The sequence below is a fragment of the Pan troglodytes genome, chromosome 18, assembly GCF_028858775.2.
Source record: "Pan troglodytes isolate AG18354 chromosome 18, NHGRI_mPanTro3-v2.0_pri, whole genome shotgun sequence".
NCBI lineage: Eukaryota > Metazoa > Chordata > Mammalia > Primates > Hominidae > Pan > Pan troglodytes.
The window spans coordinates 82309602-82322446 of NC_072416.2; the positions used below are offsets into that span (position 1 = coordinate 82309602).

At 44.9% G+C, this 12845-nt stretch overlaps 1 protein-coding gene across 16 annotated transcripts in view; it reads left to right on the top strand.

Annotated features, from left to right (window-relative positions):
- DNAAF1 (dynein axonemal assembly factor 1) overlaps window positions 1–12845 on the top strand; it is a 33831-nt gene that overhangs the window by 1959 nt on the left and 19027 nt on the right. For all 16 annotated transcript variants that reach the window (XM_009431321.5, XM_016930277.4, XM_016930278.4 and 13 more), the window contains exons 2-6: window positions 1885–2020; window positions 3130–3221; window positions 7447–7668; window positions 8452–8618; window positions 12534–12655. In XM_009431321.5, the coding sequence (XP_009429596.4) occupies window positions 1885–2020; window positions 3130–3221; window positions 7447–7668; window positions 8452–8618; window positions 12534–12655 (739 nt within the window). The remainder of the gene's footprint in view (window positions 1–1884; window positions 2021–3129; window positions 3222–7446; window positions 7669–8451; window positions 8619–12533; window positions 12656–12845) is intronic.

Below are 12845 nucleotides of genomic sequence, written 5' to 3' on the forward strand. Positions count from 1 at the left end.
AGAGAATTATAATTAAATGTCCCAGCATATAGTGGGCCATTATTAAATGGTAGCTCTTGTTATTAATCACATATTAATATTTATATATTGAGCGCTTATTCTTTATTTTTTCCACAAACATTTATCTGTTGCTTCCTGTGGCTGGACATTCTATGCGAAATTGATGAGTTTAAGAACCAGTCCCCACACACACAGCCTTTAGTCTTGTTCAATAGACCACACAAACACAGAAAGCAGCAGACAACAGCTCTTAAAGTTAAGTGCGGTTGAATTGGCCAATTTTGAATGACCTTTAAAAAAATTATTCATTTGAATGTGCTCATGTTATTGTTATCAAAGATATTCTCACTATTTTTGTTTCTTTTCATGTGATTTTCCTTTTGATGATTTTTTTTTTTAAGAGATGGAATCTCGCTATGTTACCCAGGCTAGATCTTCCTGCCTCAGCCTCCTGAGTAGCTGGGACTACAGGCATGCTCCACTACACCTGGCTTGAGAAATTTTTTAAAAGACAAAAGAACAAAGAACATTAAAACAAATACCCATGTTTTGCCAGCAAGAATTGAAAATGAGTAACATTTTATCATATTTACTTGAAGTCTTTTTTAATTAAAGAAATAAGCCCCCCCCCAAAAAAAATAAATAAAAATAAATAAGGCTGGGCATGGTGGCTCACGCCTGTAATCCCAGCACTTTGGAAGGCCAAGGCGGGTGGGTCACCTGAGGTCAGGAGTTTGAGGCCAGCCTGGCCAACATGGGGAAACCCCATCTCTACTAAAAATACAAAAAAATTAGCTAGGCATGGTGACAGGCACTGGTAATCCTAGCTACTTGGGAGGCTGAGGCATGAGAATTGCTTGAACCCGGGAGGCGGAGGTTGCAGTGAGCTGAGATCCCGCCACTGCACTCCAACCTGGGGGATAGACCAAGACGGCTCCAAAAAAAAAAGAAATAAAACATTTCACATAGAGTTGGTGTTCCTTTTGTCCCCTGTACCCCACCCCGTTTCTAATCCCTTTCCTTTCCTCCCTTGTCCAGGATTTCATATGGATTCTTGCAAGCACTTCTCTATACATGTATGCCCTGAAACAGTGTATAGTATTGCTTTGCATATTTTTAATTTATATATGGTATCCTGTGCTTATTGTGAAACTTGCTTTTTTCACTCCATATACGTTTCTGAGAATTATCCCTATGGATAGATGTAGTTCTAGTGCATTCTTCTCAAAGGTAGAAAAGCAAGTCATTGTTTTATGTAACCAGCCCCTATGGATGGACATTTACGTTGTTAACAGTTTTTGGCTTTTATAAAAAAAAACGCAGAAACAAATCTCTTTGTCCATGTTTTCTTGTGCACCTGTACAAGAGTTTTTATAGAGGATCTACCTAGAAGTGAAATTTACATAGTCTTTGCCAATGCTTTAAAAATTGTTACACATTTAAAGATTACTGTTCTCTCTCTTTTTTTTTTTTTTTTTTTTTTTTTTTTTTTGGTGAGACGGGGTCTCACTTTGTTGCCAGGCTGGAGTACAGTGGTGTGAACACAGCTCACTGCAGCCTTGACTTCCCAAGCTCGAGTGATCAACCTGCCTCAGCCCCACAAGTAGCTGGGACTACAGGCACACACCACTACATGTGGCTAATTTTTGTAGAGATGGGGTTTTGCCATGTTGCTCAGGCTGGTCTCAAACACCTGGGCTCGAGCAATCTACCTGCCTCAGCCTCCTAAAGAGCTGGGATTACAGGCCTGAGCCACCATACCCAGCCACTAAAGAATACTGGTGTTCTATACTAAAAGTGGATGGTCATTAACCAAGCTGAAGTTGGGGGTATTTTTTGGTATATATCTTGATCTCTACAGACCTGATCTCTTTTATTTTACAGAAATTAATGATCCTAAGGAAATATGTGTGGGTTCTTCTGACACATCCTACCACAGCCAGCAGAAACAGAGTGGTGATAATGGGTCAGCTGGTCACTTCGCACACCCAAGAGAAGACAGGGAAGATCGGAGCCCCAGGTATGTGGGCATACTCCTAATTAGTGCACATTTATGGAGTAAGGTAGATGGCATAATCACCCCCTTGTATGGATAAGGAAATAGAGGCTGGTAGAGATTGAATTGCCTGCCCGGTGTCTGAGAATGGAGTGAGGATGGCACTGCCTCTGCCGCACAGCTGAGTGCACATTCTATTAAACTTTAATGCCAGACCTGCAGAGAGGAACAGCAGTAGTTCCTGATGACACCATTTAAAGTATTTTTATTAGAACATACAATGCAATTTTTAGGCCAGGCGCAGTGGCTCATGCCTGTAATCCCAGCACTTTGGGAGGCTGAGGTGGGCGAATCACAAGGTCAGGAGTTCGAGACCAGCCTGGACAATAGGGTGAAACCCCATCTCTACTAAAAATACAAAAAATTAGCTGGGCGTAGTGGCGGGCACCTGTAATCCCAGCTACTCGGGAGGCTGAGGCAGGAGGATGACTTGAACCCGGGAGGGGAAGGTTGCAGTGAGCCGAGATCATAACCCTGCACTCCAGCCCGGGTGGCAGAGTGAGACTCCATCTCAAAAAAAAAAAAAAAGAACATATATTGCAATTTTTAAGAATGCTGAAAATAAGCCAAGCATGGTGGCCCTTGCCTGTAATCCCAGTACTTTGGGAGGCCAAGGTGGGTGGATCACCTGAGGTCAGGAGTTCAAGACCAGCCTGACCAACATGGTGAAACCCCCTCTCTACTAAAAATACAAAAATTAGCCAGGTGTGGTGGCGCATGCCTGTAATCCCAGCTACTTGGGAGGCTGAGGCAGGAGAATCGCTTGAACCTGGGAGGCGGAGGTTGCAGTGAGCTGAGATTGTGCCATTGCACTCCAGCCTGGGCAATAGAGTGAGACTCTGTCTCAAAAAAAAAAAATGCTGAAAATAATATTCGATGAGGCCCTAAAATCTGTACAAAAAAGAAGAAGAAAAAGAAAAGGAGAAAGAGAAAAAGACGAACTTAAAATAGATATTAGGGATATAGGATGTTATAGAATCTTGGGCAGGAATGGATGTGGTAAAGAACTGTGAGAATATATTTTACAGCTGACAATTTGCAATAAGCTTATTCATATTTTTCCATTTTAACAGAATGACTAAAAGTTCCCTGCAAAAACTCTGCAAGCAGCACAAGCTTTATATTACCCCAGCATTGAATGATACGCTGTATTTACACTTTAAAGGTAAGGACCTAAGAGAGGAAGTGCTTCACGTCAGGTGGAAAGATTCTGTCTAGCCGTACAAAAAATTACTTGCAGGGATCACCTTTAGTTCTCAGAATGTATCTAAGCAGGAAATTTCAAAGTTTAGTGGAGATTTATGGAAAAGGAATAACATTTATTTCAAGAAAAATTCTTGCCTGACCAGTTTACAAAGGAGCCACTGGCTATAGGAATACCAAGGAAACACATTATCTTTCATTGTTGTTTCCTAAGGAATTTTTTTTTCTTTTCTTTCTTTATTTTTTTTTTTTTGAGATGGTGTCTTGCTCTATTGCCCAAGCTGAAGTGCAGTGGTGCAGTCTCTGCTCACTGCAACCTCTGTCTCCAGGTACAAGCAATTCTCCTACCTCAGCCTCCTGAGTAGCTGGGTTACAGGTGCCCACCACCACGCCTTGCTAATTTTTGTATTTTTAGTAAAGGCGGGGTTTTGCCATGTTGGCCATTCTGGTCTCAAACTCCTGAACCCAGTCGATCCAGCTGCCTCAGCCTCCCAAAGTGCTGGGCTTACAAGTGTGAGCCACTGCACCCAGCCAGGACTTTAATTTTTCATACCAGAAAGTTAGTTTGTAAGTACTTTGGGGTTGGGAGGTATATGTTGGGAAGGATTGCAGCTTGATGTTGGAAACAAATGATGAGGATCTTTGGGTGCCTCTTAGAATGGAGAGGCACGAGCAGGAGCCAGGGTTGGAGGCCAGTATCACATATCAATGGAAGCTCAGGTTCACAGACAGGGCTTTTCCCAGCCTGAGGGCTTCCAGTCTGTGCTGATGGGGTGACCAGCTTGCTCATCAGTCCTCTCATTGTTCATTTGTTTCTTCAGTAGCTGCTTGCTGAGAGTCTACTGTGTGCCCAGCACTGCTCAGTGCTGAAAATGCACAGAGGGAACCGGCAAAGGTGCCTTTGGTGTCCTGGGGGATGGGAGCAGCTATTATGAGGACGGTGCCATGCCAGGGAGACGCCCAAAAGGATCCAGGAGCACAAATGCCTTAAGGGGTTGGAACGACTCCTATGGGTCTCCTCACCTCCACTTTTGCCCACTCCAAAATTCCCCACCCAGCATCTAAGCGTAGCAGTGAGTAAGATGATGTAGGAGGACAGACTGCCGGGGGACTGATACTTAAGAGGCGGGAAGAAAAAAGGAACCAGTAAGTTTGACTCAGTAGAGACAGTCAGAGAGGTAGAAGAGCTGGGAGAGAGAGGTGCCCATATTAGTTATCTATTGCTACATAATTAACTGCCCTGAAACTTAGCAACTTCAACTCATGATCTCACCCAGTTTCTGAGGGCCGGGAACTCGGGAGACATTAGCTGGGTGGTTCTGGCTCAGGGTCTCTCATGAGGCAGTGGCCAGACTGTCAGCGCGGCCTCACTCATTCAATGGCTTGACGGGGGCTGGAGAATACACTTCCAGGCTCTAGGCCTCAGACCCTCATAGCTGTCAGCCAGAGGCCTTAATTTCTCACCACATGAGCCTCCCCACGGCAGCTGGCTTCCCTCAGAGCAAGTTACCCAAGAAAGGAAGCAAGGCCAAGACAAAAGTGGAGGTGACACTTCATCACTCCATTGTATGCTGTTGGTGTCTGGATCCACTCCTGTCTTACTGCATTGCTAACATGAAGGCATCGACTAGGAGGGTGATCCAGAGAGCCTGAGGAGGAAGCTGGGAAAGGGGCGCAGGGCCTGTGGGCCAGATGCCTTGGAATGGTCAAGGGCTAAGAGGACTGACCGTAGTGTGTAGCAGTTAGGATCTTAGGGAGACTTTAGCCAGGTGGTTGCAGTGGTGGTGGGATCCAGGGGAGAGCAGCAAGTTGGAGATGGCTTGAAGAGCAAAGGGGGAGGAGATGGGGTAAGAGCTAGAGCAAAGACCAGGGAGAAAAACCAGAATGTCAGAAACCCAAGGGGACAAATAATCCAGTTTCTTCAACAAAAAATTGCAATGTAAGAAAGAGAGAGAGACATACACACACTCTTAGGTTAAAAGTGACTTAAGGCCAGGTGTGGTGGCTCACGCCTGTGATCCCAGCAATGTGGGAGGCCAAGGCAGGCAGATCAGGAGTTTGAGACCAGTCTGGCCAACATGGTGAAACCCCATCTCTACTAAAAATAACACACAAAAAAATTGGCCAGGTGTGATGGTGCATGCCTGCAATCCTAGTTATTTGTGAGGCTGAGGCAGGAGAATCGCTTGAACCCAGGAGGCTGTTTGCAGTGAGCCAAGATTGTGCTACTGCGCTCCAGCCTAGGCGACAGAGCAAGATTCTGTCTTAAAAAAAAAAAAAAAAAATTTGGCTGGGCGTGGTGGCTCACACCTGTAATCCCAGCACTTTGGGAGGCCAAGGCAGGTGGATCATCTGAGGTAAGGAGTTCGAGACCAACCTGGCCAACATGGTAAAACCGCATCTCTACTAAAAATACAAAAATTAGCCAGATGTGGTGATGGCGGGTGCCTGTAATCTCGGCTACTCAGGAGGCTGAGACAGGAGAATTGCTTGAACCCAGGAGGTGTAGGTTACAGTGAGCCGAGATTGTGCAATTACACTCCAGCCTGGGCAACAGAGCCAGATTCCATCTGAAAAAAAAAAAGTGACTTAAGAGACATCCACTAATTACAAGGTTTGGACCTTATTTGTATGTTGATTCAGACAGTAAACAGTTTGGAAACAAAGACAACAAAGAAATGTGACCAGTTACTGGCTGTTTGATGATGACGTTGAGGAACTGTTGTTTAGACGTCACAGTGGTGTTGTGGCTATCTTAAAGAAAAAAAAATCCTATCTTTTATAGATACTGACTTCAGCATGAAGACCTTGGAGCAATATGGCAAATACTTCCACTATAAAAATTTTTGTGGAGAGGGTTTGCAAGGAGGGAGAGCATCTGGAGGAATAGCTAATGGATGCTAGGCTTAATACCTAGGTGATGGGATGACCTATGCAGCAAACCACATGGCACACATTTACCTATGCCACAAACCAGCACATCCGGCACAGGAACCCATCAACTTAAAATCAAACTTGAAGAAATAAAATAACCAAAATTTTCGTGGAAAAAAGATAGGATTTTAAAAAGTCTATCTATACAATGCCTGTGTTTAAGTATATTCTATAACTATGTTAAATATTACTTGTGCTTATAGCAAGCTTGGAAGGCGAGAGAGAAAAATGAAAACGGATTATCTGTTGGCAGGAACATGGGTGCATTTCTTTTGATTTTGCTCACCATTGAAATTAAAATTTTTTAATAAAAACTTTTTCAGGCAACAAAATAAAGAACTTTAAAAAGTGTTGGTAATAGTAGGTCAAGGCATGAATTACACATTGATGATGAGTTACTAAAGGAAACTAAAAGATTTGTTTTCCTAACCCTAAATTTGGCTCATAAAACTGAAAAAGAGAACAAAACAAGGCCCACAGTTTGCACTAGGGTCAGGCCTGGTGGGAACATTTTCAAGGCAGGGTTACCCCTACTGCACCCCCACCTCCACCCACTCCCCACCATGAAGGCAGCAGTAGGCTCCACCCTCCCAGGTGGGTGATTCCAGCAGAAAGACTACCAGTCTTTTCAGCAAGACCCCCTAGGATTCATCAAAGTTGGTCTTGCTTGGCTAAGTGTGGCCACCCCCAAATAAGTCACCGTGACTCTGATAGGCTGCCAGAGAGCCGTCGGGTGATATTAGGAAAAGGATGGTTCCTCCAAGAAAAGTTGTTACTGGAGGAAGGAGGTGTGGATGCCAGGTAGGCAGGTGTCTTAGTCCGTTTTGAGCTGCTGTAACAAGATACCATAGCCTGGGTGACTTGTACACAACAAAAATACATTTCTCACAGTTCTGGAGGCTAGGAAGTCCAAGGTCAAGCTACTGGCAGATTTGGTGACTGGTGAGAGCCTGCTGTTTTATTCTCAGATGGCACTTTCTTGCTGTATCCTCATGGGGTGAAGATGGCAAAGAAGCTCTCTGGGGCCTCATTTATGAGACCACTAATCCCATTCCTGAGGGTTCTCTCATAACCTTATCACCTCCCAAAAGTCCTACCTCCTAATACCATCACATTAGGGGTTAGGATTTCAATGTATGAATTTTGAAGGGACACAGACATTCAGTCCCTAATAGTAGGCAAAAACAAGGGTGACCGTGACCCCTCTGCCCTGTGAGTAGGAGCTTAATTCCCACGTGCTTCCTTTTTGTTAGGTTTTGATCGCATTGAGAACCTGGAAGAGTACACAGGGCTGCGCTGTCTCTGGCTGCAGAGCAATGGAATACAGAAAATCGAAAACCTGGAGGCCCAAACTGAGTTGCGTTGCCTCTTCTTGCAAATGAACTTGCTCCATAAAATTGAGAACCTGGAACCTCTGCAGAAACTGGATGCTCTTAACCTCAGCAACAATTACATCAAGACCATTGAAAACCTCTGTAAGGGTACCCAGCAAGCAGTGTGTCTGTTTGCTATATGTCCATCACTTTCCCCTGAGGGATGTTCTAAGCTTTTATATTATGGGCAAGAAGTGTTTTTTGTTGTTGTTGTTTTTTGTTTTTTTTTGAGAGAGAGTCTTGCTCTGTCGCCCAGGCTGGAGTGCAGTGGCGCGATCTCAGCTCACTGCAAGCTCTGCCTCCCGGGTTCATGCCATTCTCCTGCCTTAGCCTCCAAAATAGCTGGGACTACAGGCACCCACCACCACACCTGGCTAATTTTTTGTATTTTTAGTAGAGACGGGGTTTCACCGTGTTAGCCAGGATGGTCTCGATCTCCTGACCTCGTGATCCACCCGCCTTGGCCTCCCAAAGTGCTGGGATTACAGGCGTGAGCCACCACGCCCAGCCAAGAAGTGTTTTTGGTTTTGTTTTGCTTTGCTTCTTTTTGAGATGGGGTCTTGCTCTGTCACCCAGGCTGAAATGCAGTGGTGCAGTTACAGCTCACTGCAGCCTTGACCTCCTGGTCTCAAGCGATCCTCCCACGTCAGCCTCCCAGGTAGCTGAGACCACAGGCATGTGCCACCAGACCTGGCAAGTTTTTCTACTTTTTGTGGATATGGGGTCTCACTGTGTTGCCCAGGCTGGTCTCAAACCTCCTGGGCTCGAAAGATTCTCCCGCTTTAGCCTCCCAAAGTGCTGGGATTACAGGTATGAACCACTGTGCCTGGCCCAAGAAGCATTTTTATGCCTTTGTTTTTGACTTCTACTGACCTTACCTTCCAGCCTGCCTCCCAGTCCTGAACACATTGCAGATGGCCCACAATCACCTGGAGACCGTGGAGGACATTCAGCATCTACAAGAGTGTTTGAGGCTTTGTGTCCTTGACCTTTCGCACAACAAGCTGAGTGACCCGGAGATTCTGAGAATTCTGGAAAGCATGCCCGATTTGGTAAAAAACAAAAACAAAAACAACGAAAAAGCACCACAGGAAACCGCTTCTATTATTTTCATCAAATATCAAGTCCTTTTGTCTTTTCTCTCCTTCCTGCCTTCCTTCCCTTTTTCACACTTTTTTCCTCTTTGTGTTTTTAGCTGGAGTATCTGAAATGCCAGATATCGTATTATTTTACCCACAAATAGTTCAGTGTGTACCTCTAACAGATAAGGACTTTTTTTTTTGATACGGAGTTTCGCTCTTCTTGTTCAGGCTAGAGTGCTGTGGCATGAACTCCGCCCACTGCAACCTCTGCCTCTGGGTTCAAGGAATTCTCCTGCCTCAGTATCCCGAGTAGCTGGGATTTCAGGTGCCTGCCATCACACCCAGCTAATTTTTGTATTCTTAGTAGATTCAGGGTTTCATCATGTTGTCCAGGCTGGTCTTGAACTCCTGACCTTGAGTGATCCACCCGCCTCAACCTCCCAAAGTGCTAGGATTATAGGCAAGAGCCATTGTGCCCAGCCACCACTCAATTAATTTTTCAAGGAAACCAGGTCCTCTGTCTGGTGTTACCCACATTCTGGATTTAGCTGATTGCATCCTTGTGGTGCCACTTAACATGTTCTGCTGGCCCTGGTATTTCCTGTAAAATGATATCGGAGCCAGAGGCTGGATGGTATCCAGGTTCCATATTTCACCTTGAGGTGTGTCAGGTCCTTCCACTGCCAGCTCCTCACATCAGGGAGCGTGTGATGCCTGCTTGCTTCTCCTTTTGTTGTTTTAAGATTCACTAGTGGGTTCAGATATTGTCAGCCTGCTCCAGCCATTATGAAGTTCCCCGTCAGTCCTTCTCCCAGTTATTTTAGCAGTCACTGATGAACATTGCCTAGATTAATTATTTAATGATGAGTCACACAGTGACAACTTTCCAGTTCTCTCACTCTCTCAGCATCTGTTAGCTAGAATGCTTCTACACTTCTACAAAGAGCTTTCATTCGCCAACTAGTGGTTCATGCAGTTCATGCAGAAAAGGCCGGGATCAATGTTTGACCCTTTTATTTATCATTTTTCTTTTCTTTCCTTTCCTTTCCTTTTCTTTCTTTCTTTTTTTTTTTTTTTTTTTTTTTTTTGAGACAGGGTCTTGCTCTGTCATCCAGGCTGGAGTGCAGTGGTATAATCATGGCTCACTGCAGCCTCAACCTCCTGGGCTCAAGCGATCCTCCCACCTTAGCCTCCCAAGTAGCTGGGAGCACAGGTGTGCACCACCACATCCAGCTAATTTTTATATTTTTTGTAGAGATGGGTTTTGCCATATTGCTCAGGCTGGTTATTTATCAATTTTCAGTAAAATGAATTGAAACCTGGCAACCTCTCATGGTGACAGTGAAACCTTTCTTTTTTTCAGTATCATTATGAACGCATACATTTATATATACAGTATTTGACATGATTTAACTCTCACTATCACTTTAATTTTTCATGTTCAAATTTTCCCATCCAGGTGAGGTATGTTGGCCCACACCTGTAATCCCAGCAGTTTGGGAGGCCCAGGTGGGCAGATCACTTGAGGCCAGGAGTTTGAGACCAGCCTGGTCAACATGGCAAAACCCCATCTCTACTAACAGTACAAAAATTAGCTGGGCATGGTGGTGCACATCTGTGATCTCAGCTACTTGGGAGGCTGAGGCATGAGAATTGCTTGAACCCAGGAGGCATTGCAGTGAGCCGAGATCTCACCACTGCACTCCAGACAGAATGAGACACTGTCTCAAAAAAAAAAAAAAAAAAAAAAAAAAAAAAAAAAATTTCCGTCCTTTGGGCTTGAGAACCCGTCAGGTTGCTTCCTATGTCCTTTTGAGTCCTCGCTAGTAGCCTTTGACAGCCTCCTTGCTTCTTAGTGTCTATGTGTTGTCGTGTGTACTAGGAAAAAAATACTAAAACTAGCACACAAAACCCTTGAGTTTATTGTATACCGCTTAGGCTATTGATAAACAAGCAGAAAAGTGAGTCAACTGAAAGCAAATCATAGTTCAGGAACAATCTGTAGTGTGTACTATCAAAAGACTAGTTTAGAACTGCAGCGCACGGTGAGAATAGAAAGCTCTGTTATATTATAATCCCCCCGTTTGTTCGTTTTTGTTTTGGCTGGGGTTGCCATAAGTACCGGGTGGCTTAACCAATACAAATTTATTTTCTCGTGGCCAGGCACAGTGGCTCACGCCTGTAATCCCAGCAGTTTGGGAGGCCAAGGTGGGCGGATCACGAGATCAGGAGATCGAGACCTTCCTGGCTAACACGGTGAAACCGTCTCTACTAAAAATACAAAAAGTTAGCCGGGCGTGGTGGCATGCACCTGTAGTCCCAGCTACTCTGGTGGCTGAGGCAGGAGAATGGCGCGAACCTGGGAGGCAGAGCTTGCAGCGACCCGAGATCGCGCCACTACACTCCAGCCTGGGAGACAGGCAGAGTCTGGCTCTGTCTCCAAGAAACTTATTTTCTCATGATTCTGGAGACTGAAAGTCAAGAGCAAGGTGTGGGCAGGGCTGGGTTCTCCTGAGGCATCTCCTTGGCTGGTAGATGGCCGTCTTCTCCCTGGGTCCTCACATGGTCCCTCCCTCTGTGCCGTGTGTTCTCTGTGTCCTACTTTTTCTTCTAAGGACACCAGTCAGATTGGATTACGGCCCACCCTAATGGGCTCATTTCAACTTCATCATGGTTTTAAAAGTCTTATCTCCAAATACAGTCACATTCTGAGGTGCTGAGGGTTTGGACTTTACCATGTGAATTTTGATTAGGACACAATTCAGCCCAGAACGAAAGCAGGTTGCTTTATGTTAATAGTTGTTTTGTGACTGCTTTTAAATCCTCCCCACACCGTTTACCCCTTTATTGCTGCCTGGGTTTATTGCTCCCACCACCCCACCCTGTGCAGGGTAACCACATTTTGAAATGGTTCACCCTCATGTTGCCTTAAGCATTCAACTTCTTTTTTTATTTTCTGAGGTGGAGTCTCGCTTTGTCACCCAGGCTGGAGTGCGGTGGCATAATCTCAGCTCACTACAGCCTTCGCCTCCTGGGTTCAAGTGATTTTTCTGCCTCAGGCCCCATGAATAGCTGGGATTACAGGTGCTCACCACGACGCCCAGCTAATTTTTGTATTTTTAGTAGAGATGGGGTTTCACCATGTTGGCCAGGCTGGTCTCGAACTCCTGACCTCAAGTGATCCACCCACCTCAGCCTCCCAAAGTGCTGAGATTACAGGAGTGAGCCACCATGCCCAGCCCCCCTAAGCATTAAACTTCTTTGAGTTTCTTAAGGCAGTAGAGGAAGCGACAGTATTTAAAGATGGGGGAGGATGGCAGGTCGGATTGCTGAGCCCCTTCCTCCTCCCTGGTCCTAAGTGACAGCAGGGAGAGCTGTAAGCCGAGGGAGAAGGGCCGTCCATCTTGCGGCACTCAGCAGAGGTAAGCAGGTACTCCCCATCCTTTCCCTTAGTCACTGCTGCTTCTCTGTCTAGCGGCTGTGTGTGTTTTGGTAAAATGGATCCTGGCTGGGAAGAAAAGAAAACAATCAATTAGGCAGAGATTCATTTCAGTAAAAGAGGTTGGGTAGCAAAACTGATATAATCAACTGCACTCAGAAAAAGCCTCAGGAAATGTTTTCCAATATTGTTCTGGAGGGGCAATGAGATCTAAGATCTGAAGTTCATGTGGAAGAGAGGGCTGCTGAATGATCTAGACAGCTCTGACAGCGTGACAGCAATGGAAACCTTCCGATTTCTCCCATCAAGTCACCAGGACGGGATATTGGCACTTCTATTTTGCTCAAAAAATAGATTTTGTTCATTTATTCTTAGTGCACAGCACATATAAAATAATTCAATCGCATCTTTCAGTAATCATTTTGGTTCTGCTTGTCTTCTTGCAGCGTGTACTGAATTTGATGGGAAACCCGGTTATCAGACACATTCCTAATTACAGAAGGACAGTCACTGTACGACTAAAGCACTTAACATACCTGGATGATAGACCGGTGTTTCCAAAGGACAGGTAAGAAGAGAAAAGCCTTCTGATCACATTTTAATATTTCGTAGTTGACCATGCTTAATGTTAAACTTTTTAAATTTCTGATTCTTGAGCAATTTCACATATCAAAAATGTTCTTTGGAAATAGGCTTGATGGCTATATCATTGACTATAATGGGAATTTGAGCACTTATTCATAGATTTTTATATTCCT